Raw genomic sequence first — 25,757 nt, 5'->3', positions numbered from 1 at the left:
AGAGCAAACTTAGTGATCTGATTTGAGCATCTCACCCTGTCCTGCTTGCTTCATCAGTGCTCCTGCTTAATTGTCTGGCAGTTGGTCTGAACAGAGAAGTGAGCAACTGGAAAGTAGCAGCTGTTGAGTTAGTTTCTCCCTCCCTTCTGCCAGTTTGTCCTCTAGGATGGTAACCCCTTGACCTATGTCAACAACACAAATGTCTTAATTGTTCCTTGGGTCAGGGCAGCCAAACTGTCATGTCCGGGTTAGATCCAGCTTGAAATGTTTCCATCCAGCTGGTCTTTTTTGCCCCAGAAATGATCAGCCACAACTGGGGCAGCACACAAAGCACCTAGGTGGAACCGTGGGCTTTAGGTATGGGAACTAGTGTGCCACTGTAGCCTGCACACATGGCCCCCTTAACCGTCAAGTCAATTGGGATGCTGTAAGACAATGTTAAACTAGTAGCAAAATTAGGCTTAGAGTTTCATGTGTTTGTAGTTGCTTTCCTTGTGTGAAGATCATGCCTCTCTGACAGTTACAGGTCTGCCCCAAAGTGCTGGCTTTCCCTGCCCTCAATTCCTTCTGCTTTTAATGGTTGCGCAGCATTAAATAGTAAAGACTTGATTTTAAAATCATGCAAACTTGACTATTTCATCTGTATTTTCTTTGTCCTAGGACAAATTCTTCACGTTCAATGATAAAAGTGGTCCCTGAAGAATTCCTGCTAAGAAATGTCAAGGCTCTTCTTCTCTTAAATGTTAAAATGTATACTGAGATTTCTGCCTGATGCTACCTTGATATCCTTTCCACTTGTCTGAAGCAGTTGTAGTTCAGTACAATATTTTTACAAGAATAAATATTGCCTTAATGGTGGCTTAACACAAGGTTCAACTGGGAAAATAAGTAATGATTCTTTTGTCATATTGTGTAGCTGAACTATTTATTTGGTATGAATGAGGTTAGGGGAAAAATCCAAAATGCATCACACACGGAGGCTTACTATAAAGTAATTTGCTTCTTTTTAAAGAACTTGTTGCTCGTTTTCCTTCTTTAATGCACCTCTTGGGATAAACTGCTAATTCTAAAAATATTTCAATTCCGCCACTTCCCACTAATATATTTTTTCTTTGTTTGGCTTTGGTTTGCTTTTTCCCTGAGCCACTCTAAATACTCTGAGGAATGCTCAACATGGAAGAAAGTAAATGCACGTAGGTATTTGAGTTGCTGCATTTAGATCACTGCTGTATTTCGAGGCCAGCGGAAGATGACTTTGAACTTCTACTCTGCAGTGAAAGAGAGTGCAGGGCCCTCAATCTTTAGCTAGTGTCGCAGGTAGGGTATCTGGTTCCTTTCTACTGGGCAAGCACGCTGTTTTGAATTTAGGAAAGAAAATATAACATGCTTAATAAGCATGACAAAATTCTTCTGTTAGAAACTGGGAGAGTTTCTACCAGATGGAAACTCTGGGAGAGTCAACAACCAGAGTTATTGACTATTCATGTATGCGAAACCAGAGTTATGGACTGTTCAGTCAATATTGCTATTTCCATCTTCATGATCAAACTTTGATGGCGTTCAGTTTCAGATTTAGGAATGTCGCTTTCAGAACACCGCAAAAGGGTGTATGATGCCCATAAGTGGCACGAGTCTATGCACCGCTTCCTAGGTATGCTCTAGTACAACCTGTCTTCTGTGCTTGGGTGGCGGGTGGCCCACTCTTAGCCCTAGGACACAGTCTAGGCTTGGATGGCCAACATGTATGAAGCTGGTAAACTTGGGCTGGAGAGGGGGAGGAATATTGCTTGCTGTACACCTGTTAATGATTTGGTACATTCAAGTGACTTACTCTTTTCTCATCTTTTTCTGCTTTAAAAGAATGCATTAAAGCCACATGGAAAGGCCATCTCTGTTTTTACGCAGAAAATGTTTCCAACTTGTTCTCACACTGGATTGGCATTGTAAAGTTAAAATATTTTTAACATCAATAGTGATGATTAGAAGTTGAATAGTTAGAGGGGAGAAGATAGTAGTCAAAACTTCAACACCTGGTATTTGTGTTTGTTAGAGGGATATTTGTTTAAATGCACTTTCAGCAAAGAGCTGTGAGAGATCCACCTCAAACTCCCTGAAACTTATGGGGGCAATCAGTAAAAATGGCTTTTTAACAGGGAAAAGAGCTAGATATTTTTTTCAGTTTTTCAGAGAAGCAGAAGGCCCGAAAGTAGGCTCTTAGAGAGTTTCATTTGTTCTTTTTATCATGTGATAATGTTTAGACAAATTTGTGATGGTAGTGCTGACACTTTAGGTGAGGACTGCTTCCTTCCCTTAGAGTTAAAGCATTACATATGTTTTTATGTATGTATAAATCAATCATATATATATATATGAAAATATATATAACTATGCACTTCATACCCTGGGATTACCCGACCAAGTTTAAGACAAATTATATTGCAGTGCATGTTAACCTGAAGACAGTTGATCACCCCTGTGTACTTAGATGACTTTCACAGCCAAGTCGTCTCCTCTTGATTCCTGTGGTAGGTGGATCCATCATACTGCATCTTTGTTCTTTGATATTTTTTTTTTTAATAAGGTAATTCCTATGTTGCTGATAGCCCACATCAGTTGTTTTAGCATTCGTTTGGTGCTGTATGTGGTGGATGTGAAATATTATTCCAGTAGAGCTTTCCCTTTTGGTGCAGCATAAACTGTTGCCTGTTGGTTAAGGTTTCTGCAAGCTCCTCAAGGTTGTTGCAGAGAGCTGGAGTGTACCATGGTGAGGGTAGCAGCTGGGTTGGTTTTGTCTTTTGTTTTTTAAAAGAAGTGATGCATTATTCTGTTGGGGCAGTCAGCCACCTGCTGAAGTTGAGGAACTCAACTTGATCATGCAAACAGATAAATGCACGAGTAGGTTTTATTTTTAACCACTCTTTTTTTTTCTTACATACGTACGTATTCTTACAGTCAGTACTGTGGCCAGTGTATTAGCTTTTTCTTAGGCTTTCAGAGACAGATGTCAATGTAGAGTAGGTTTTTCAACCTCTCACTGCTGCCTGAGAAAGGCCAGGATGCTGCAGTAAAATGTGGGGGCTTATAAGCCACTTGTGACTTAGATATAGAAACTGCTTTTGAATTTATATGCCAGTATAGATACAGTATTTATTTTTTTTCCTCATTGAAATAACTATTCATACTTCACTGTTCTCAGATATGCATAGTTAGCAAGGGAAACCCCTACCTCTAGAGGGAAAGTGTTACAAGCATTTTTCCTGCAATCTGTCACTTACTATAACTTTGGGGAGGAGCTCATTTAAGGTGGCAGTGTCTAAACAGGAGCAGAGATAGGAGCCTGATACAAAAGGTGGGGGAAGAGTTAACTTTTACCTTAAAGCCAAGAAGAACCAATCCCAAGGAGAATTGAAGAGCTTATTTACCATGCCAGTAAGGACGTGTAGCTAGCATCTGGTATCTCTCAATCTCTTCGAGTCCACAACAGCAAGTATTGTAGGCATGCTGCTGACGATTAACAGTCAGATTTGTCTGGCCATTTGGTATATATTTCAAAGCCTCAGTCATCAAGAAATAGAGGTTTTAAAGATGTAGATAGTGCTTGGCTTATGTGTGGAGTGAGATGGCATGAGAAGCTTCTTGCCTCACTCTGCGCAGATGTAAAGTGTAACATCGCCTGTTTTCTCTTCTCTCGCTCTCCAGTTTCCCAAGGCAGGGTTGCCAGCTGTGCCAGCACCTCATGCAGGCCTTAAAGATGAGAGGGGTGTGTTCACTTCTGAATCCCTGGGAGATGTGGGGAAGCATGTTCTAACCCTTCCATGTACAACAGAAAACCTAATAAAGCCAGAATTGCGCTCCACTTCCCTGTCCAACTAGGAGTTCAGTGTATGGGAGGTGGCAGGGAGAGGAACCTGTAGGCTGGGATGATGGATGATGTCTCCAAAGCCCCAGATGGGTGTTAGACTTGTCTCCCTATTTTTTTGTCCTTATTAAAATAAAGGTAAGGAATTCACAGGTGTGTTGATGCTTAATTTGCTAATGTTTGGAGGCTGCTGCAGAAATGCGGATTAGTATTCAGTTACTAATCAAATCTTGCTCTGCTCTGAGGCATGTAAACTAATGAATTGCCAACAAATGTGAAGGTGGGTGAAAAAGCTGATAGTGCAGCTTTAGTTCTCTGGGTTCATGCTTCCCATGCTTCTTTTCTACTTCCACTGTGTCGGATGTTTAGAAGTGTCAGCGTGACCAAGGACCAGGTACAGAGCTTATCTGAGGCACAAGCCTGCTGCTAAGGAGGAAAGCACAGTGATTTGGAATATGGAGAGGTATAACATCTGTTCGTAACCTTTTGTCACAAGTGCAACGGATTATAAAATGACAAATACTGATTCTCTGCCAATCGGCATATGCTCAATTCAGTATTGCACAAAGCACACCAATTAGATTTAATACAAATGTTCCCTCGGAAAGATCACCTTGATTTAATTTTTTTTCAGATGCATAAAGTAGAAATGGTCTGAGGCTCTCTGTTTGTTCTTTAAAGACTAAGTGCTATATTTCTAGCTCTTGGCAGACATTGTCCACAAGTACTTCATGTTCCATGGGGTTTATGCCAAATTTAATGTACTATGTGTACTGAAAGCATCAAAACCAGACTTACTTTAATTTTAGATTTTACAGCTACCATTATTGATTTTTCTTAGAGCTGTTCCATCCAATCTGCTATTGTTTTAATTTCTTTTCCCTGCAGGAATTTGTAGAAGGCTCTTGACAGTCTTTATTTGTGTGGCTAGGGACTGTTTATATGAGTGAGAGCTGTAGATCAGACATCTCTGCAATGGCCAAACTCTCCATTTATAGAAGCTAAATCAGCACACTGCATTAGCTGTGAATGCCTGTCTTTAATACTCACTGGTATGCTGTGACTAAGAGTGGTGTTATAAACAGAGTCTATCAACTGTCTTTCAAGAAACTTGAATTTTATAAAAACCTGAGATGGGAAAGGACTATTACAATCAGCTAAACATGCCAAAAGATGTGAACTTTCATTTCGCAGTGCTCGTATCACGTGTGAATGGAATTATGCCCATAAGACCTTGGACTCTGAAGAGATAAAAATGGGAAGCGGTAGGGGAGAGAAACAGAGCACAAACAGGAGTTACGGTAGGTAAACAAAGAGAGGAAGGAAATAACTGAGGGAAAGAATAGGGCATAGTGCAAAACAGCCAACCAACGTGGGCTGGAGCATTCATAATGCTACAGTCGTCAGGTCTGCCGATCCCTGCCTGACAGCTGTATCTGCTGGCCTCGTATTTTGGCTGTTCGTCTTTTATTTTCAACCCTCAGGGCCAAGTAGTTGTGCTTAACCATGGCTTCTGGCCCCGTGGCGCATAGCCCTCAGTGTGGAGCAGGATTCCCTTCCATTGTGTGGAGGGCATGACACTCGGTGGAGCCTGGCTTTTCCCCCTCTGCCTCTTCTACTTCTCCTACTGAGCCTCCTTTTATTAAATGACAGTCTTGTTTTGGTTTCTGTTTTCCAGCTTTACCTTCTGATAGTGTTGCTAAAGTAAAGTTGCTCAGGTCTTAGAAGACATGCATCTAAGTGAGGAAGAGAGGTGTCTTGATACAGAGAGACTTAAAATCCCAAGGAGTTCTACACTCTCCATTAATACTCATTAATTGTGATTGAGCTATGTGGGAATTCTTAGTTAGTCTTTATTATAGGCTTAACCACAGCACTCAGTACTTCTTGTAGGCCTAAATCTTATGCCAAAGGATTGAGTGTGATTATAAGTCTAACTGCAGTTATCCAGTCCTCAGCCATAGTCTATAGTTCAGATTTTACTCCATTTTAAGGATGGTGATTAGTCTTTGGAAGCATCACTTAAGCTTTGATGATCTTCAGATACTCTCCCGCAGTTTTCAAAAGCTGTATTTTATGTCCTTCTCCTGTCTTCTCGTTGCAACTTAGCAGAGGTGCTGGAGTCTCTGCTGTGGCTTGTTCAATTTCTGCAGTTTAACTTTGCCAAGCAGTGCTAGAAGATGCTTTCCCAGCATGCGATCAAATGACCAATGTGGAAGGACTATTGGTTTTTGCAACTAGACCCTAAAATGTGTTAATGTTAGTATACCCCAAGTTTTATTATGGAAACTGGTTACGGAAGTAACTTGCGTTAATGTTAGCAGATAAACTGTGCCTCACTTTTGTCTCTCAAAAGAATTTTGGTAATTTTTATTTTGGTGTTCCTCGTAAGAGGGATTGGTGCTACATGTTGCTGCAGAATTGAGTAGGCTAATGGCCCTTGTCTTCCTTTTCTCTCTTGAGTTCTCTCAAGTCCTAGAACCCCAAGCATAGCAAAAACCGTAATAGAAAACTTGTCCTATGGAGAAACGTAGAGAAACTGACTAAACCCAATGAAGACAGAATAAAGGGTTGTTGCAAGTCTGCTTTTGTAACTGAGACAGAGCTTGAAATTTTTAGTTTATTGCTGTTACTGTGCTTGTTTTCAAGCTTTATTTTCAAAAACCCTTCATATAAGCTTAGTATTAACTCAATATGCGTGCTAATAAGATTATTGCTGTACTAAGCTGTCTTCTGCTGATGAATGTAGCTTTTGTTACCTAAAGGAACAAAATAACTTGAATAGAAGAGTAAGTATAAAGAAAACAAAAATTAGCTCCAAAGTTAAAAATAGGAGTGGTTACGTTCCCTTGTTTCTCAAGATTAAACACAGCTTTTAAGTGCTGCTGAGGAACAAACCCTATTTCCTGTCATCATGCTGTTAATTAGTCCATGCATTTCAAAAAAACATAACTTTGCTCTTATTCTGGAAATGAACACATGAAAGATGGTCCCAGCTCTCTGTTCCTCTCCTGTCTTCAGGTGCACTCATGGAACCTAGTAAATCAAATTAAGGAGGAGATCAGGGTGTGAATTTGTGGAGACACCATGGATGTGCAAAAACCTTACATCATCTAAATGCAGGGCAGCAGGCAGGACCATTGCCTTTGCAGGCAGTGGTATTTTATGCTGCCTTAAAATTGTTTAATCACAGAATGTGCTCTATGAAAGTGGTAACAACTAAGTGCAGGTGTTCCTGCAGGTCGTGAGAATAGGTGATAAATAATAGTTCTGCGATGCAGTGCTTCCGCCTTTGTATGCGAAGCTCATGCCTCTGCACTAGTGACCAGGTTTGACAATGAATTATTAATTTATTTTGGAAGGGAACTCTGGAGATCATCTGGTCCAGCTCACCTTACTGAAGGTAGTTTGAAGTTAAAGCCAGCTCTTTCATCCCTTTATTTTGCACGGTCTTCAATAGCATACATGCAAGGTGTCTGCTGGTAATACTTGTCTAATGCATACCTGCAACAGTCAGTCTTCTGTAAAAGTAAAATTTAGACTTATCCTGTGTAATTCCAGAACATGTTTTTAAGTTTCAGTAAATCTGGAGCATGCTGAAACTGACTGGTAACTGAATTCCTTGAATAATTTTGAACAACTGAGTTTTTGAGTTATTCTGCCCTGGGAGTATTGACTGGACACAAGTATATGCTGTGTTCAAAGACATGTTATTTGTGCTTTTCTCAAAATGCATTTATTCCAGTAGACAGTGAGCCAACATTGATAAACCTCTATGAAACTATTCTTTACGGTGGCAGTGAGCAACAGGTAGACTTCCCACCTCTGCCTCTCCCACCTGACAGTTTTCAATTGGTGATGCTAGCCATTTGGTGCTAATGTGGATGGGGCTTAACCATATGGTCTCGCTCTCACTTTCTCTCGCAGTGTTGAAAAATGTTGTCCTGTCTGCACTAGCAGCTAACTGATCTGAACCCATTGTTGACAGCCACCATCATCAACAGGTCATTTTCCCTCTGCGAGTGTGGCTTTTGATTATGTATCGTAAATCCAAGTGGAAGTGCGGTTACAATCTCACGGTTCTTGGACATGGTGAGTTTACTTCTACACAGTTGTTCTAAGAGAACAGACTTTTCTATTTGCACCTGAACTTCTCCTATCTGAAAAATTTGAAGAGAAAATTCAGTTACTACTTCTGGAATTCCCTCAAAACAGACCTTTCATTTACCTCTAAGATTTTGATTGATATTAGTTGCGAGAAGTACAAGTGTAGAGCAATACAAACTATTAGTATTGTCTTGCTGTTACTGTCCATAATGGTATTCTTTAAACTTTTCTTTTTTTAAAGCAGAGAGCAAATGCTCTAAGTTGTTCATTGGACAGTGTCTCTCTACAGCAACTACCTCTAGCTGTTATAAAACTGCAGATTATGTTAGAGAGGTGGCTGCTAAGCTGTACCAAATTGTACTTTGATGTGCCCTAGTGTTGGATTTCTACTGGAGGTTGTTTCCAGAGGCTCTGAGGTGAAATAATATTTACTGCCTGCTGAGAGTGATGCCTTCTCATCTCCCTGGTCTGTGCACGCACAGACCTTCCTTTCCCAGATCCGAGTTGTGCAGCCTCGCACCCTTCTTTTCTCCAGACCTGCTGACCAGAGTTTGTCCATGAGCTGACTTTCCTCACTAACCCAAGAGAAACAAATTTAATAACAGGTGTTTTCTAAGAGGTTCAGGGAGCTGTGTCTTAAGTTTCATCATTAGACTGACTGTATACCCTTCTGATGTGGTAGGCTGAAAATTCTTGCATTGCTTTCTGTAGGTTTGTCTGTGAATATATCTGTGGCTTGTTCTTTTTCCTTAGCCCTCTGGTTTGAGGACAACAGCTGCTGCCTCCTCTCGCTGTTACTTGCATCAAAGTAATAATGTGGTGTTGTGAGAAGATAACTTTTCTTTGCTTGGACCAGTTTTCATACCAAGTTAATGCTAGTGAAATTAAAAGTACAACCTCAAGTACAATGGGTGTGATTAATAGTGAGAAGACTTCTGGCATTGTAACTTTGAAAATTCTTACAGTTTTATTTTACATCTCAAGGGACTGGAGCAAATAGGCATGAGATGCTAATCATAATAATGTTTTTCATGATCAAAGATACCAGTACTTCAACAGCTGCTATTTTTGTTTAAACTGACAAAGTCCTAAAACTGGTTATGAGCAGTCAGTATTGGTGGTTAGCAGCCCAAAAACATTTTAAGTATAGAAAACTCCACTTCATTATTTATTTCACGTGAGTTTGCTGACTTGGATTCATGCTGTATATTTCTTTTTTTTTTTTCCACTGTGCCTCTGGGTTTTCTGTGAAGTTTCAATAGTGAGTGGATTCTTATTTCAAAGTTACTTAACTCTGACAGTGCATTTCAAGGTGAAGCTCAACAGATAGTACAGTATGGTCTGGAGCTTTAATAATAGTGTAGCTGCTAGAGCTTTGGTTTATCAATTTGAGAGTCTTGTCTGTTAGGAAGAAGTTTCTACTGAATGAAATATGGTGGGTCAGAGAGGACTTACCATGTTCAAGTACTCGTGTATAAGCCAAAATACTTGCAACAAGCTCCTATTAAGAGTGTCATTCCTGAGGAGTTGTGGAACACAGTTGAAGCTGGTGGCTTCAGAAGCCAGAAGGTATCTGGCACTTGAGTGCTTCATCTCTTCAGACAAACAGTACGCAACTTAAATACTATAACTGACACTGAGCATTGTCTCTGACAGCACTGCAATTATTCTGAATGTCTGGGGCTTATCCAAAATCAGAGTGGTGAATTAAATTACACATCCAGCCCAGATCTTCTCTAGTACAGTCTTGCTTAGGTAGGCTGATAGCAATCTTGCTTATGCTGGTTAATTCAGTTGGCTTCAATGCAGTTGAATCCTTACTTGCACCTGCATAATGAGACTCAGGTATCAGGTTTGGTGAGGTGACCTGGTAGATGAACAAAATCAGAATTTGGACTTTAGTTTCTTTTCCTTGCTAAGTATGCTTTTACTTTTCTTTTTTTTTTTTTTTGCACAGTGCACCTATAAACAAAGCCCTGCTGCTCAATATAGTTGATCATCTGTTAAACAGATGAGCTACAAACTTCAGTTTTATTTTTTTTAAACATTGTGAAGGCTTAATATAATAATAAAAAGAGAGAGAGAACTCAGTCTGCTGCTACATTACTGTGCCGGGAAATAATCCTTCCTCCCTGACCAGTTCCTTAGCTGTTCCAGCCATGGTATGATGTAGTTTTATTTTATTAACAATGGCTTTATTTAGATTATCCTTTAAACTAATGGTTTTGGCACATTTTAAAGAGACACTTAAGGAAGAGGATCTTGTTGCAGTATTCCACTCTGGGCTAAACTTACAGGCTGCAAGTATATATGTATTTAATTTAATTAGGGATTCTTCATTTGTACCACAGCAAAAACCATCTTTGAAGCATGTTGAGTTTGCAAGCAGTTATCCAAAAGGCTGAAGCTTTGTCAAAGGATGCAGTCTTTTGCAGGCTGGAGCTGTTTTAGATTACTCTGTGCATTTCTGGTTGGATTGCATCTAATTAACAAAAAGCTTTTCTTGTGATCTTGGATTTCAGATGGCTGCCACTTCACTGGGAATTTTGATTGTAATATTTCAGTGCCCCTTTGTGTTAGGTTCTCTGCTGTCTTTGCTTGACTTTTGTATTCTGGACCTTTATTTCTGCAAGTAAAGACAAGTTTTGCTGCTTCCGTGTATAAAGCTAAAACACTATTGCTTTGGGGGGAGAGGTTGCAGCCTTTCTTTTTCTCTTCATCCAATTTTTAATTTTTAGGCAGACTTCTATATCAAAAGCTAAAGAATAAGCACCATCCTGTAACTTTTGGGAAACTCAGGTATTAAAATCTGTTAATAAAAAATTGGTTAGTAACGTGTGAGGATGTTGGGATGGAAATCACATTAATTGCGATTGTATTAACGTATTAACATTGTGCGGAGTGAGGGAGGGTGACCTGAAAAGACAGGTCTAGATATAAAAAAGAGCCTGGTAATTCCTAATGCACCCCTTAATGTTAGACTTGTTCCTGTTCTTAAAAGAAGGACCTAGGACAAGTACAAACCCAGTTATTCCCAGAGGTAGACTTTTTCAAATCCCAGTCCAGCAAATAGGAGCATGCTTAGTTTTAATGCTAGAAACAGTAAAAAAATAGCTGTCCAGCAAAACTAGGAATGTGCAGTTATTCCCAGGAGTGGCGCTTTGCTCCACAGGCGCTGCGCTATGGAGCTCAGCTCTAACCCACGGTTCTTGTTGGGCCAGTTTTGAGACTGAAACTTTGTGAACAGTTGCACTCCTGCACTTTCTGTCCTTCTCTTAAGGATTTTTTTTAAATTGAATCATTCTTCTAACCAGGAAAAAAGCTTCAGTCAGCTTCGAAGTGGTTACTAAAATTAAAATGCTTCGCCTCAGAAACCAATAAAATTGTTGGAGCTGATACACTCCCATTCTTGTTGGTCTCGTAGTGCTCTATAGTGTTGATAGCATTTGAGTTTTTTGCTGCCACTGATCTCCCATCTTTTTGTCCTAGCAGTCATGTTTACAGAATAAGTACTATTATAGAGAGGCTAAAGGAGGGTGCGCTTGTGACAGCGCGGTATTTGTGTAGTTCAGAGTTTATTTTGGAGACACAGAGTTCACACACTTCCATCAGTGGAAGGCTAAAAGTACAGAGTGACTTCAGAGTTTTCAAAAGAGTTTAAGTACAACAGTGGCTGCAAAGCCACAGAAAGTCTTTGTTTTCCTTTATGTTTACAGAATATATATTACTTCTACAGCTGGTGTTGAAGTTGCTGAAGTGAGACTGAGCATGCTTGAATATTTTTTGAAAGTCTAGGTAAAAATCCTGCAGAGTTGCATGGAGGTAGACCATGCTGCTAAAGCGGCAGCTTGCCTATTAGTTGTCTCAGCCTGACAAACTGATAGCCTTTGTCCCCTTGCCTAACTCATTCTGATTGTTTGGTGTCAAACTGGCTACCCTGACTTTGCAGTATTGGTAGTTTTAATACTTAGTACGTCTGTTTTGTAGTTAATTGCTTGAATGGTCTTGCTTAAATGTTTTCTTTACTTTGAATTTGCATTGGTCCAGGAGCTTGAACATGGTTGGGCATCTCTGCTGAGTCTGGGTAGTAAATTCTTAACATGTGCCAACTCAGTTGCCTGTGACTGTGTGTACCCTCTGCTGCAGTCTGGCACTCTTCTGCTCCGCAAATGAGGACCCCTTAAGCAGGAGAGTAACTAATGACAGGTAGCAAGTTGAATGTGAGCAGGACTTCTACAAACCTTTATGAATGCACGTGAATGAGGCACTGCTCCGCTTAGTATGAGCAGCTGTTAGTCATTTGGAGGGATGTTCATAAATGATGTCAGTCTTGAGAGGGCCAAGCTACCCCTAAAAACTTGCAAAGATTACTTCTGAAGAGCCAGATTTCTTGGAATGAATCACTCTGCACTGAACAGCTGACTAAAAAAGGGCAAGTGAAACAGCTCCTCCATACCAGATTATAACTGTTAACTTTGCTATACTAGAAAAACAGGACTTAAGGTTTCCATGGTAAGCAGAGGTACACTTGAAGTTACCCTGGTATCTGAAGTGCATGCACACTGTGGGTTAAAGTGGAAGCTTCTCTCCGCCTCTTTCTCAAGAGGCAGAAAGGAAGAAGTCTGTATTATATTAACCAGTCACTTTGGTTAATAAATAAGTGCATGCTGTAAATCATGTGAAATTGATTTTAGAACTGTGTAAAGTACAGTACTACTGTGTTCTGAATCGTTTGGTACTGTTTAAAAATTACTAGGTCATGGTACTGTCAAAACTGTGACTTTCTGTGGCTCTATGCTCTTTTCTGTATATTTGCCCAACGGTGTTTCCTATTTCCTGAATGAAAAAAATTTTTTTGAGAGAAAATGAATAATTCTTTACTGCTGAAAGCCTGCCTCTCAATACTTATGGGTACAAAGTGCAAAGCCAAGGTAACAGCTAAAGTGAGTTTGTGAGTGTTAAGGTACTTTTGCATTTATCTTTGCATGTCAGAAATGCCTGAAATGGGAGAGAGATGTAGATTTTTCTTTCATGTATGTCCTGATTTAAATCTAGTCCAATCTGTAACTGCTCAGCTGCATTTGGTTTTGAGGCTTCTTCAGGTAACTTTGAAATATAGTATCCACAGAGAGTCGGTCCTAGCCAGGATACAGCTTTAAGCATGTGTGTTTTTCAGAAGAAAAAAATATTGAGCTATTTTGCTTGAGAATATTATGTGGGAAATAAGCAAACCTGCATTGGATGATGAGAAATACGCTGAACTTGCGTCCTCAAACCTCAGTTTTGGGATTCTTATCCATTTCTAGGCCAAATCTTGAAGGTTTGCATTCAGACAGAATTCTGTTGAGTTTGGATCAAGGAAGAACATAATTTTTTTTTGTCTTCAGGAGCACTTTCCCCACTAGTGCAATTACTAAGAGTCAAATTGCTGTCTGTCTGGTATAGTTTCATTGGGGTTAGTGACTTGAGTTAACGTCATTGAAAAAGCAAGGGCAGTCCATGAAACTCCTGGCTGAACGTGTTAATGCTGTCTAGCAATGGGTGCACACTTTGACTATTGCTGGAAGAGTGCTCTGCCACAGTGACCGTCGGTATCCCTGTACTCTACTTTTGTCTTTGTATGCTAGATTTTTGTATGATTCTGCTTTCCTCAGTGACATACTGTGAGAGGACAAAAAGCAATGCAGATTCTAGAGAGCATGGTTAGTTTAAAAAACAAACATGCCACTATCTTGGTACAAAAATACTTGTTGGTGTTTTTCAAAAATGTATCACATGACTAACATGCTTGGAAATATTTTTCCACCAGAGTTCCTCTGGTCGTAGCTGAAGACTGAACTAACTTAAAGTTGCCATATTCAGCTAGATACCTTGTCTTACTTGAAGGTAACATTTTGCTGCATAAATAGCAAACTGAAAACTTGAAACTAGTGACACTGTAAGTCAAATAAACATAACAATTTCCTTAGCTCTTAATAAAAGCTGGACCATACAGTCAAACTGAAGTCCCATGGGTCTCTATAGAAGTAGTACACCTCCATCTCCATGCTTGAGATACTCTATCATTGGCTTATTTTTTTTTTGTGAGAATATATTTGGCACAATAATGCCAAATGTCATATGTGACAAGAGCCAAGAGTACCTACCAGTTCTCTCCTTCTACCCGGAAACAAGAAACTGGATTCCTTTCTCAACCAAGGAGTAAAATTTAGGATGGCATCCCTAGCACTGAATTCTTACTAGTCTTTGAGAATGACCTTTTAGTTGTTAGGTGTTAGTGCCCACATAGAGGTAAAGGAAAAGTGCAACTGCCTGTTTATTTTTATAAGCAGCAAACCTCTTATCCAAATTGGATTAGAAGTGTAGGAAGTAAAGTATTGCTCCTCTCTAGAAGTGCTAAATCATGCACCGCCTATGGGATTATAAAGGAAAGGAAAAGGTATTATTGAATAGCATGGGATTTTTTTTTTCTCTGAGTGGTAACAAACTAGGAACAGGTAAGTGGCACGGAGGTGGAGGAGATATTTGAACTTTGTCCTGTTTGAATTGCTGTCTGTCAGAGGTGACTAACCTGGAAACTTACATTGTGCAAAAAGTTAGTTTGTGTTTATGTATAAATACAAGTTGTATTAGCATAAAATCTAGTCAACTTTACTCATTAAGAGATGGCTTTTAATGTATTTGGAGATATATCAATATACCTCTATTAGAAACCTATCGCATATGCAAAGTAATCAATTCTTGTTCTCCTACATTGTTTTCTAAGGTAACCTTTGTTCTGTACCTGAGCTTGTACAACATTATTTAAAATATTACTAAAAAAGACATGCTTGAATGTCAGAAATATAGGAAATTGAGGTACCAGCCATTTATGCGTGGCTGTAATATATCCTATCCGGCCACTATAAAAAACTGACACTTGGCTTGCAGAGAGTAGGCAGACTTCTGACAGCTATCCAGAGGTATGTAGGTCATATGCTTTTATATGTAAATGCTGGAGGTGATATGTTTAGAAGGGGCCAGGTTTTGTACCTTATATAAAAAGCTGCCCAAAGTTTGAAGTTAGGAGGAGGAGGAATATAGTAAGATGGTACATTTATTAGCAGTGACTTACAAAATACTCAGGTATGAACTACAGACCTGGGATATTCACATGCAGAGGTGAGGAGAGCTGTGTGGAGGTTATCCAGCACTTTTTTTTTTTTTTACTGGAATTGCAGGTGAGCTACACTCAAAATGGTGAATATCGAGAGTGTACTAACACCATGGTGAGGAATTCAGGATAAAGCAGAGAGAAACCCTATTGGATAAACTTGGCTTTTGTGCTTCACAACCTCTCTGAGGGGAAAGAGTACTTGCCTTATTTTAAGATATCCATTTGTGTGATGTAGGAGTTTGAATAGAAACTGTACTGAATAGTCTTTAAACTTTGTCCCTCTTAGGATATTCTTTTTTACCTTTAATGTGAGTGTGGGGAGTCAGCCAGTTATAGCTGAATTTCTATAACTGAATACATTCTGTCCTTTTTTTGCTAATCTATGTGAAATGTTTTGCATCACTGAAAGTGAGGCAAATGTGTGTTAGTACTTCTAGCGACTGTCTGTCTTAACTTTCCCTGAAGAAGCCCGTGGTCAAACCATCTAGCTTTGTGGGAATGAAAACTTTCAGGTAGTGCAGGTTCAGCTAGTTCTGCTGGAAGGTACCTTAAAAGTTTTGCAAGCAGGAAAACTACATCTTGGAAATGAATTCAAATTGGGCCTCCCTTTCTTCATTTAGGGGAAACCGTAATACCTGAAGCTCAGTGAATCTGAGTTCTGCTGTTCAAAGGACGCAGAACTACAGCTAAAAAGTGCTTTGAGGGAAGTGCTTGTGCATAGCCTAGGTTAATTGAACTTGCAGATACGGTATTTGGCTTGCAGAGTTTTCAAGATCCAGAAATGTTCCTGGAGAACTTAAAAAAAAAAAAAAAATTTCACAACAGTTTCCAGGTACCTGAGAAACTCAAGTTGACTGTCTTGGAAAGCCTGGTGCAACTACATCTGCGTGTTTCGGACTTAGCAGATGGCTTACATCAGTTTGACCTTTTGGGAAACAAATGTGTGTTCTTCAGAATGATGCCTTACCTATCATCCTATCAGTCTTGGATTTTTAGGAATCCAGCATGTCTGATGCTTCAGGTTGTTCTTGTTCAGCCAGGTGAAGGATCATCTTAAGAGCAGCTCAGTTCCCAAATGCCTTATTTTGGCAATGACTGCTGTGAATGGAGCTCTGTGGTGTCAGTGCTGAACTGCTTATTGGGACACATTTCTGTTGAGAAGCTTGCTGTAAAACACAGGGCATGCTGTGGGGCTCACCCTTTCAAGTGTTTAATCAGCCCAAACAATCTTTGGTGTGGCTGCAGCAAGCTCTCTGCAGTAATTTTTGCCAATTGTTTTATTTTAAGCAAATGTTGAACCAAACAGTCATAGGAAGGCTGTGAACAAACATGAAGCTCCAGACTGGTCTGAAAGACTGCTTGTCATCTGCAGTTCTCCAGCATTTGGTACGCCTTTCCTATTTCCTGAGGGAATGCATGTCTTGATGCCATTTCATACATAAAGCTCCCAGTCTCTTGCAGTAATAGCTTGAGAACTGGGAAGCCAACTCCTGCTTTGAGCAGGAGGTTGGACTGAATGACCTCCTGAATTGCCCTATGAAGTTCCTTATGAAGAAAGGAATTGACTCAGCCTCTTAGAAGCATATAAGCACATAAAAGTCAGTAGTCCAGCTGTCCTGTAGGTATTTCTTTATTCCTGCCTGAAATTCCTTCAGCTCCTATTAAGGTTAACTATGAAATATGTTCTTGGTGGAAGGATGAGGAATCTTGCATGCATTTTTGTTTATGAAGTCTCTGCCCTATAGGAAGTTGAAAGTACTGAGTCGGTACAGTGCTGAAAGCCATGGGTACCTACTAAAGCAGAGGTTAAGCTGAAGACAAAGGAACAATTGTTTTTCAGTCTGCAGGGTGGGGATATGCATTGATGGTAACTGTGCTGTCCTAGAGTCGAAGGGCTAGGGTGTCCCTGGTGTACCTGAAGAGCAGGCACACAAAGATCTAAGGGTGGAATAGGGCTTCATAGAAATGCTCATTAGGTTTGTCTGATGGCAAAGGATGACTCGTGTCACAGGAAATGCTTCTCTGCAGCGTTGATGATTTGTTGCCTGTCTGTAACTAGGCTATTGCAGCTTCAGCGAGGAATTGCTCCACAGTTGCCTAAGGATCACCATGGTTGTTGGATGACAGGCATTTTAGAGTTGGCAGATCCCTTTGAAGGAGCATTTGCTGTGCCTTAAGAACTTGAGATTCTACTTAGATCTCTCTTACTCAACTGTCCTACAAATCTAATGAGCCTCTCCCACCTCTGCCAGAAGTGCTCAGTGTGGAAGAGTTTATAAAGTATCGTCTACCCTTCATGTTGCGGCAGCTTGAGATGCAGCAAAGCATTCTCTGAAAGCTGTAGCTATAACAATGGACCTTTGTTTGCTTGGCGCTTACAAGAATTTTCTTATTTCTTGCCACAAGGCACCACACAGTAGTGCAGGGGATTAGGTCATTTCCTTCCCTCCTCCTCTTCCTGCAGATTATTTGATTAACATTTCTATTGTATACTCTAATTACCATGTTCTTGGCTTCAGGCTGCTTTTCGCCCTCCATAACCTCCTTAAAACACTGTAGTATGACTTTATTAACTGTATAACATGGGAACTCCTTGCACAGAGATTACATGTGACATAACACAATGAAAGATTAATGGGGCTGGCAAGTCAGTAATCTTCCCTCGTTTCTTCTTCACTCATGCACCTGGGGTTAGACTTCTGGGAACCCTCTAACAGCATTCACGCTTTCCAACACATTAAATATTTTTGGGGTTTTTGGACATCATTGGCTTTGATCAGAGTTCAGCCACTGACTTTGTGGGAAACAGAGTTAAGGTGGGGTATAGTGCAAGTTCAGCCTTCCGTATTGGGTGTACAAATATACTTTCCCCTTGGGAACACTGTAGATCCTATTCTTACATGGTTTTGCTCTCTTTTCTCAGTGTTTCCTTGGGTGTCCTTTCCTCTGTACCCTGCATGAGACAATTTCAAGCACTCGTCCTGTGTGGGGTTTTTATCCTGCTGCCTGTTTTGTTAAATAAAATTATAAACAGAAACATGTTTAAAATGTCCATCTTGAAATTTAGCAGTAATATACTGATCGGGTTAAGTCTAGTATGAAGAGTTTGCTACTTGGGCTTCTTGGCTGTCTGCACGCTAGGGGACATAGCATTGCACTTTGCCCATATCTGCAAGGCTGTCTTTTTAACTGATATAGCTAGAAATTCATTCCTCTTCAAAGCTCATTTTGAATGTCAATGTGAAATCACGCAATTATATCAAACTGTACAGCATCTGCTTGTGAGTCAGATAGAAGAACATGACGATACAGCCCTTTATTTCTTTAACAACTTCAAGGAAAGAACCTCCCCTGCAGTTAAGCATCACTTCATGAAATTAGCAGTGATATCTTGGGCTACAGATTTCATTGTTTTAGTCTGGCACGGTCGGCAGTATCTCTGCTCCAGAAAAAAAATCAGTTAGCTTGCTTAGTGACAGCGTGCTTCCAGTCCTCAAGGCAGAGCACGGTTCTTGTGTGGAGTGGAAATCATTAAACCCTCCTCTTAATAAAAGTTAGGGACAATGCTGACATGGGAAAAGATGAGTAGAGCATGGCTGTGAGTAAACAAGGGCAGGGAAACAAAGTAGTTCACATTCTGCAGGGTGAGGTTCAGAGGCAGCCACAGCAGTGTGGGTAGGGGCAAAACAAACCTTCAAAAAACCTGCTTTAAGATGGGGACAATGAGCTCTGAAAAGGACATTATGTGGTGTGTTTGCCTGGTAGCAGAAGACTATGCTCTAGAATACTGTGGGTCACTAATAGGAAGGCAGGTGGGGTGCAGAGATAAGGATTGTTATCTGTGGCAGGCTGGGTTGGGCAGTAGAAGGTATTTCTACCTCATTCTGTAACTTCATAGGTGTCTGCAGCATAAAGTAATCCACAGGCTTATTAACCTGGACTCTGAACAGTGGCATCTGTAAGAGGAGAAAATAAAGGAGCTCTAGAAGCAAATTAGTCTTAAGATTTTCAGACTAAATGCTTCTGAAACAGTACAACTCAAGTGTTACGGCCTGTGAGAGAAAAGTAATGCTTGTGAGAGAAAAGTAATGCGTAGAAGTGGTCATACCAAAGTGACTTATCACTGCAGTTAAATACCTGAATACACAGCACCTTTTGTGCTCTTGTGGCCGTATCTGTGTGTTAAGTGATACTAATACAGGCCTGATAATGTTTTGTGGTTTGTTTGTTGTTTTTTCTTAAAAAAAAAAAAACAAACAACAAACCAACACAAAACAAACCCAAACCCACAAAACCAAACCCTTAGCCCTGTTTAAAGCTGCCAACCTTGCATAGGCCAGGATGAAATATAAAACATATGAAGGTGGTGGGGGAGGTGGGATTAGGTGACGCTTCCACCACAGTGAATGGTACCATTTTAAGGTTCTGCAAGCTACCAGTGGAAAAGCTGGAGTCATGTGCCAGTAGAGTGAGGCTCTTGAATTTTTGGCAGGGAGGAGGGCTCAACTTTAATCTCAAGATGTGGCTTGATGAGTCTCTAGCTTTACTGATGAGGTTGATTCAGAAGGTTCCTATCCCCTCAGTTGCATTGGTGTAGTGGGTTTACAGAATAACCCACAAACAGATTAGCAAAATGATTTGGGTTAAAACACTTGGGGCTTCTGTGTTGCATTTTGGTTTTTCCCAAGACCGTCACCAGCTCAGCAATCTGACAGCTATGATAATGACCATGCTGTCTGAGATCAGTACTCAGTGGCAGGTCCTCTTTGGTGGCCAGAAGCAGAAGCCTGGAGAATGGGAACAAGGGAGCACCTGTACATCGATGCTTCTCCAGGTACTTCTCAGTGTTCAGCACCTGGGGCTCAGTCACTTCTGTGGAGCAGAGTGGTATCTTTGTGCATAGTAATCTATGATAGGAGCCAGGGGGCGAACTGTCTTTGAGCCTATGTACAGTTTTATTATCCAGAATATCCTAAGGCAAGGAATTCTGCAGCTGAGTTTTTCGGGTAGGTGACAAGATCATGTAACCGCATGGCCTTACAAGTATTGCTTAGGGGAAGGTTGGCTGTAGAGTACAGGTCAAGGAGAGAGAAAACAGGTATGTGTTTGCCTTGTTCTCAGCAGTGAAGCTGTCTTAGGTGGAGTTGCAACTAGAGCACAGGCCTTATGAGGAGCAGCTGAGGGAACTGGGGTTGTTCAGCCTGGAGAAAAGGAGGCTGAGGGGAGACATTATCACTCTCCACAACTACCTGAGAGGAGGCTGTAGCCAGGTAGGGGTTGGTCTCTCCTCCCAAGTAACAAGTGATAAGACCAGAAGAAACAGCCCCAAGTTGTGCCGGGTAGGTTTAGATTGGATATTAGGAAAAATGTCTTCACTGAAAGGGTTATCAAGGATTAGAACAGGGTGCCCAGGGAAGTGTTTGAGTTGTCATCCCTGGAGGTATTTAAAAGATAGGTAGATGTGGTGCTGAGGGACGTGGTTTAGTGGTGGACTTGGCACTGCTAGCTTAACGGTTGTACTAGATGATCTTAAAGGTCTCTTTCAACCTAAACGCTTCTGTAATTCTGTGGCATTATGAACAAAAAACTTGTTCAACAGTGCTTAGCTTTGACTGCTGCTGAGTAACGTGACTGCCATCCCCACCTTTGGTTCTGCTGGTACGACTACATGTTGTGCCATAAGCTGAACTGGGAAACAGATCCAGCTGTAAAAACAACTGAGCAGGTAAGCCAACTTTTTAAAGCATAGACAGATTAGGGAAACCAGTCCTTAAAGTGCTTGCAAAACTGAGGTGGCAAGCTGAAGAAGGAGCCGCAGAAACGGGAGGAATCTCCACCCGTAGAAGTTGAAGATGTCAACTGCCAGCCTGCATGTACATGGCTTGAGCCAGGGTAATGAGTCATGCACACCCTGGCCTGCTACAACTGTGACGTAAAACTTGATGTAAATGTTAAGCTACTGCCTCGTATTGTGCTTGCAGCAGCCTTGGAGAGTTTGCATGATCGATTCTGAGAGGTGGTGGTAACTTGGAAGCTGTGGTAACTGGATCACCATTTTATGGCTCAGACATTTCAGTTATCCCACCCACTGGCTTGATGCAGTGATTTCGATGTTAGTGAAATAAGAACTGAGCTCAGAATCTGGTCTGGCATGTGCAGATTTGCCTTTCTAAATGTGCATCCTACGAGAATGAGCTGTTCCAGCATCATTGGCCATGGGAGTCCAGTACAGGTGGCGTCTGCAGGTGTGTTGTGTGTCCAGTTCTACAGTGTTAGTGAAAACGGGGATAGCAATGCTTGAAAAGGTTCTGCTGGTTTAATTCTCACTGTATTAAGAAATCACTTTTTGCGTGGGAGGTGAGGAAAGCTAGCTGGGCTAATAAGTGATAATTTAAAAAAAAAAAAGTATAGCATGCATGGGTACAGTTATGTAAGAGAAGTGGAGAAGGAAATAGATCAGCGTTTCTCCAGGAACCTCATCCACAGAGCTGCTGGGGAATTGGGCAGCAGGATCCTTCTCAACACACCCTCTGCTTCCTTTTTTCCTTTTTGGGGTGGGAGATGGATGGATTTATGGAGGGGCGAGCGGGATGCGGGCTCTGCTTCCAGCCAATGGTGTGTGGCGTGGTGGTGTTTACCTAGCTGACGCAAGGCAGAGCCAGCCCCTCTTTAGTCGGAAGGAGCTACCCACAGCTTAAGTAAAAGCACACGGAGCAGAGGCACTCAGTCTAGTCTGGCAGTTGCTGGGGGCTTAAAGGAGTTGTTGGATTTCGGCTGGTTTTAAACAAGCTTGAAAGAGTGGGGTGGGTTTTTTTTTCCTTCTCTACTGCGTAGAAATACTGAAAGGACAAAAAGATACCGGTAAGTGCTCTGCATGCCATCTCATTTCCCTTCTAGTGTTGTATTGTTTTCAGTCTCTTTTCTAAAAGCCTCCTCATTGCAGTGTTTTTCAGTGAGAAGTTGAAAGATAGTTCAGTGATGTGGTCGGAAGGAAACCTGAGAACAGGCGGTGTTTCTGTGGGCTGCCCTTCCACCTAAAATCGGAAGAGACATTCAAAGTGCATAGTATAATAAATGCTTCTTGTTTGTAAGAAGTGTCAGTCACTTCTCATTTACAGGGTGCAGAGCAAAGATGCCTTGAAACTGTCACTGTTACCTAACAAAATCATACCAAGGAGAACGTCTCATAGAGCCATTAACTATTTGTGTTGTCTAAACCAAAAGAAGGCTTTAAATGTACTTGTAACTCCTATTTTTGCAAGATGATATAGTATGCTATGTGAAAAGGCTTTAGTGTAATACAAACACCTATTTGGCAGATACTTTGGTACATAAACCACCTCATCAGGAATCAGAGGCTCATAAAAAGCAAAATGGTAACGTTCAGATCTGTAGAACAAGAAGTCATTGTGATTTTCTGCAAGCGCGGGGTCCTTGGCTGTGTATTCTAGTTCAGGTGTATCAGACAGTAGATCTGCCTGGGCTCAGTCCTCAAAGCATAACAAGCTCTATTTGTGTTGCGGCCCCTTTTAAAGTAAAATGCCTCTGTTTTGGTATAAATTCCTAATCTTTATATGGAAGATGTGCTTCTGTCACCGACTTGCAGTGAAAGTTGGGACTGCTTATTTTTAATGTAATACTGTGTAACTTGTCGAAGGCAGTAAAGAGGATCATTTTAAAAGATCCTGACTGCAAAGTTCTCTGTATTAGAACTGTCCTTTTGCCATGTACCAGTATTGTATAAAGCTTCTTGGTTTCCTGCTTGTACTTTCACAAGGACTCCCCAAAGATGGAAATAGGTAGTGCTATGGCTAATGAGCACTTAATGTTCTATTAGCATGCCTCTGTCGTATTGTTTTATGTCTTCATACATTGCAGGTTATATAAATAATCTTCACTTGATAATCTGAGTATGAAATCAAAACTATCCCCTTTTAATAAAACATCCAGAGTGTGTAGTAACAGCCAAAGTGCAAGTAGAGCCAAAAGCTCATGTAGAAAGCTGCAAATTAATCTCTTTAAGTAGCTCGTGTGAATAACTTTCACAGGTGGCTCAGCTGATTGAGCAAGTCCAGCCTGCAGCGTTTGGAACCTCGTGCTGCAGGGGCGGTCAGCGGAGGAGCTTTGCCTCGTGCGAGGATGTGTGCTTCGTCACTGGTATATCTGAGAACTGACGTGGAGGACATGGGTGGTAAGGGGGTGTAGACTGCATGTAAATGTAGTGGGTTAACTGGTGAAGAACTTTCTCGGCTAATTAAGGTTATAGATAATATTGCAGTGACAGCTTTAAAATAGACACCTTGTGCTAAAAGACAAATGTTTTCAGCTTCCCACACACAGTCTGAATTACATCATTTATAACCTGTAGGAGGCTATCGTGGTTTCCTCAGGGGAGGATCAGCTGTTACTTTTCGTAACTGAAAAAAATGCTGGATGATTTTATTTTTTTCCAGGGGAATATTTCAGAATTTATTTTTGTCAATTTGTCAAAGTGGATCGTTAGCAGTTACATAAATCTTCCAGGTTTAATATGCCCGGCCACATTCTCATCCCATCAACAGCAGTTCAGAATAACGGGACTGAAGTTCACGGAGGTCTGATTGAAATCAGGCCCCTGCACTTAGATGGGTTTTTTTCTGTCTTCTGAACAGGAATGCTATTTTTGAGCACTGTCATAAAGTACAGATTTTCATATAGGTGCTTAAAATAGAAGACTTGTTCTGAAACACTTGCCTTGTTCATTGAACAAGGATGCTTGTCCTCACAGTGCTGTTCCTGTCTTCCCTAAAATTGCTGAGAGCTGTTCAGACTCGCCTCTGAGGCTGAAACAGAACTTGAAGCAGGACACCTGGATGCCAAGCCGAATGAACCTGCTGTTTCTTTGACTGGAAAAAGTTAGCTGTAGCCTTGGTGCAAAGCAGTAGGTTTGCTCTTGCATATCAAGTTAGTGCCTCTTTTGAAAGTGTCTACAAGCAACATGCCTTTTTTTTTTGGTGTGCTGTGAGTCTTGCATGACTTGTTTCCAGGATAACCAGCCTACTAATGGCAGATGTCCGTGATAAAAAGATGCTTTCATTCTGTTTATGAGAATGAAAAACTCCTCTATTGAGAATTTACAGATGTTCTCAAGGCACAGCAGCAGATAGTTGTTTGCATTGTTTCATGCTTGGTATCCTGTGCAGGAGAGACTACTTGCTCATTTCAGAGCTTGGCCTTGTCTTATTTTCAGTGCTTTCATATCATAAGACACTCTTGTGTGTATAGTTGGATGACTAAGCTTATTCAGAGGTTATAAAAGAAAAGGCGAACAGTATAGACTAAGGAAAGAATTAATAAGCCATACAAAAGCAAAAGGCTGCACTAATTTTCCACAGTCCCAAGGCTTATTCTTTTTTTTTTCTTTTTGCTGCTGAACAACTCCCTTTTCTAGAAAGGAGAAAATTATCCTTCCTTGGAAAGGTAAAGTAGGGCTACTGATCAGATTGTGATAGTGCAATTTGAATACGTAACAGCTGCATAGCTATACCTTGCCTGTGCATCTGTAGTGAAGGATGCAAGCTGTAGACAGAATCTGGCTAATCTCGAAAGTGGAGTCTAAAACCTGCAGAACTTAAAGTTCCAGGTACGTGTGTAAAGGAAATGTGAGCTTGTTTTTAACTGGAAACTGAGGAAGTGTGAAAACTAGGGTTCATAAACACATACTGTTCTGCGCGCTCTTTTTACGCAAGTGATTGCTTCAGTAAAAACTATTTTAATAAAAGCTACCAAAGAGATTGCTAGGAAAAACAGTTAAAGGAGAGTAACTTTCCACTGGTGATGTAACCATTGTGTAGAAGAAAGTCATTTATAGCATCATAAAATAGTTTGGGTTGGAATCTCAATCTGTGTCTCAGCTTTCAGAAACGTAGTGATGCAGGGAGCTGATTCCTTGTTGCTTGCACCAGTGTAGATCAGCAGTAATATCTTTGATATTGTTTGTGAAATCTGGCAACCTGGATTTGTATTCACACAAGAAGGCGCTCTGCTGGGAATTACTTTGGGTGTTTTTTTTCACTTTTCTCTCATTACTTAGTGCCTCTTCCTTCTTCCATGCTTGGAAATAGCTTCATCTTGAGAGACTAGTATTCTGCATAGATCCTTTGTCTCTCACAGTGACTTTAACTTTGATATTCCGGACTTTTAAATCTGGAAGTCAAGATTTTGCCTTTGAAGGGATGAGACATAACCACAGAAGAGAATATGCAGCACTGAATTACTATGCACGTGTTCAGAGGAGTTTGGTTTCTCATCTTGCAGCTGCAAGATTGCCTATTGGAAACTGCAGTCCTAAAGAGCTTAAATGTGTAAATGGATGTTGGCAAACTTAGGTCTTACTTGTGTTTTGTCAGGTAACTGCACTATTCAATGTGAATTCTTTGTTTGAAGAGCAGACTGGGGTTTAAAATCCAAATAACGCTATAGACAGTAATATGTAAATCTCAGGAGGGTAAGGATAAAATTTTGTTTTATTGGTAATGGTATTGCTCATAACGTATGTCTAACTGATCAGAAGCGCATCTAAGGTGCATATTTCAGTTGCTTGATAAAATTGTGTTGGGCTTCCTAAAATTAATTGTATTCCTAGGACAATTTAGG

General features: G+C 40.7%; 1 protein-coding gene across 4 annotated transcripts in view; it reads left to right on the top strand.

Annotated features, from left to right (window-relative positions):
• The window catches only part of PELI1 (pellino E3 ubiquitin protein ligase 1), a 46,534-nt gene that overhangs the window by 5,762 nt on the left and 15,015 nt on the right, over positions 1-25,757 (top strand). The window contains exons 1-2 of one of the 4 annotated variants that reach the window (XM_074579238.1): positions 21,816-21,983; positions 23,171-23,279. The exons of 1 other annotated variant lie outside the window; for it this stretch is intronic. Coding sequence is in view for 2 of the 3 variants with exons in the window: in XM_074579235.1 (XP_074435336.1) it covers positions 7,897-7,951 (55 nt within the window). In the remaining variant the exon portion in view is untranslated. Of the gene's footprint in view, positions 1-7,786; positions 7,952-21,815; positions 21,984-23,170; positions 23,314-25,757 lie in introns of those variants that run through there. 2 more of the 4 variants (XM_074579236.1, XM_074579235.1) reach the window with 2 other exon arrangements.

The sequence above is a fragment of the Larus michahellis genome, chromosome 3 (genome assembly GCF_964199755.1).
Source record: "Larus michahellis chromosome 3, bLarMic1.1, whole genome shotgun sequence".
Classification (NCBI taxonomy): domain Eukaryota; kingdom Metazoa; phylum Chordata; class Aves; order Charadriiformes; family Laridae; genus Larus; species Larus michahellis.
This window is presented reverse-complemented; position numbering and strand designations above follow the sequence as displayed.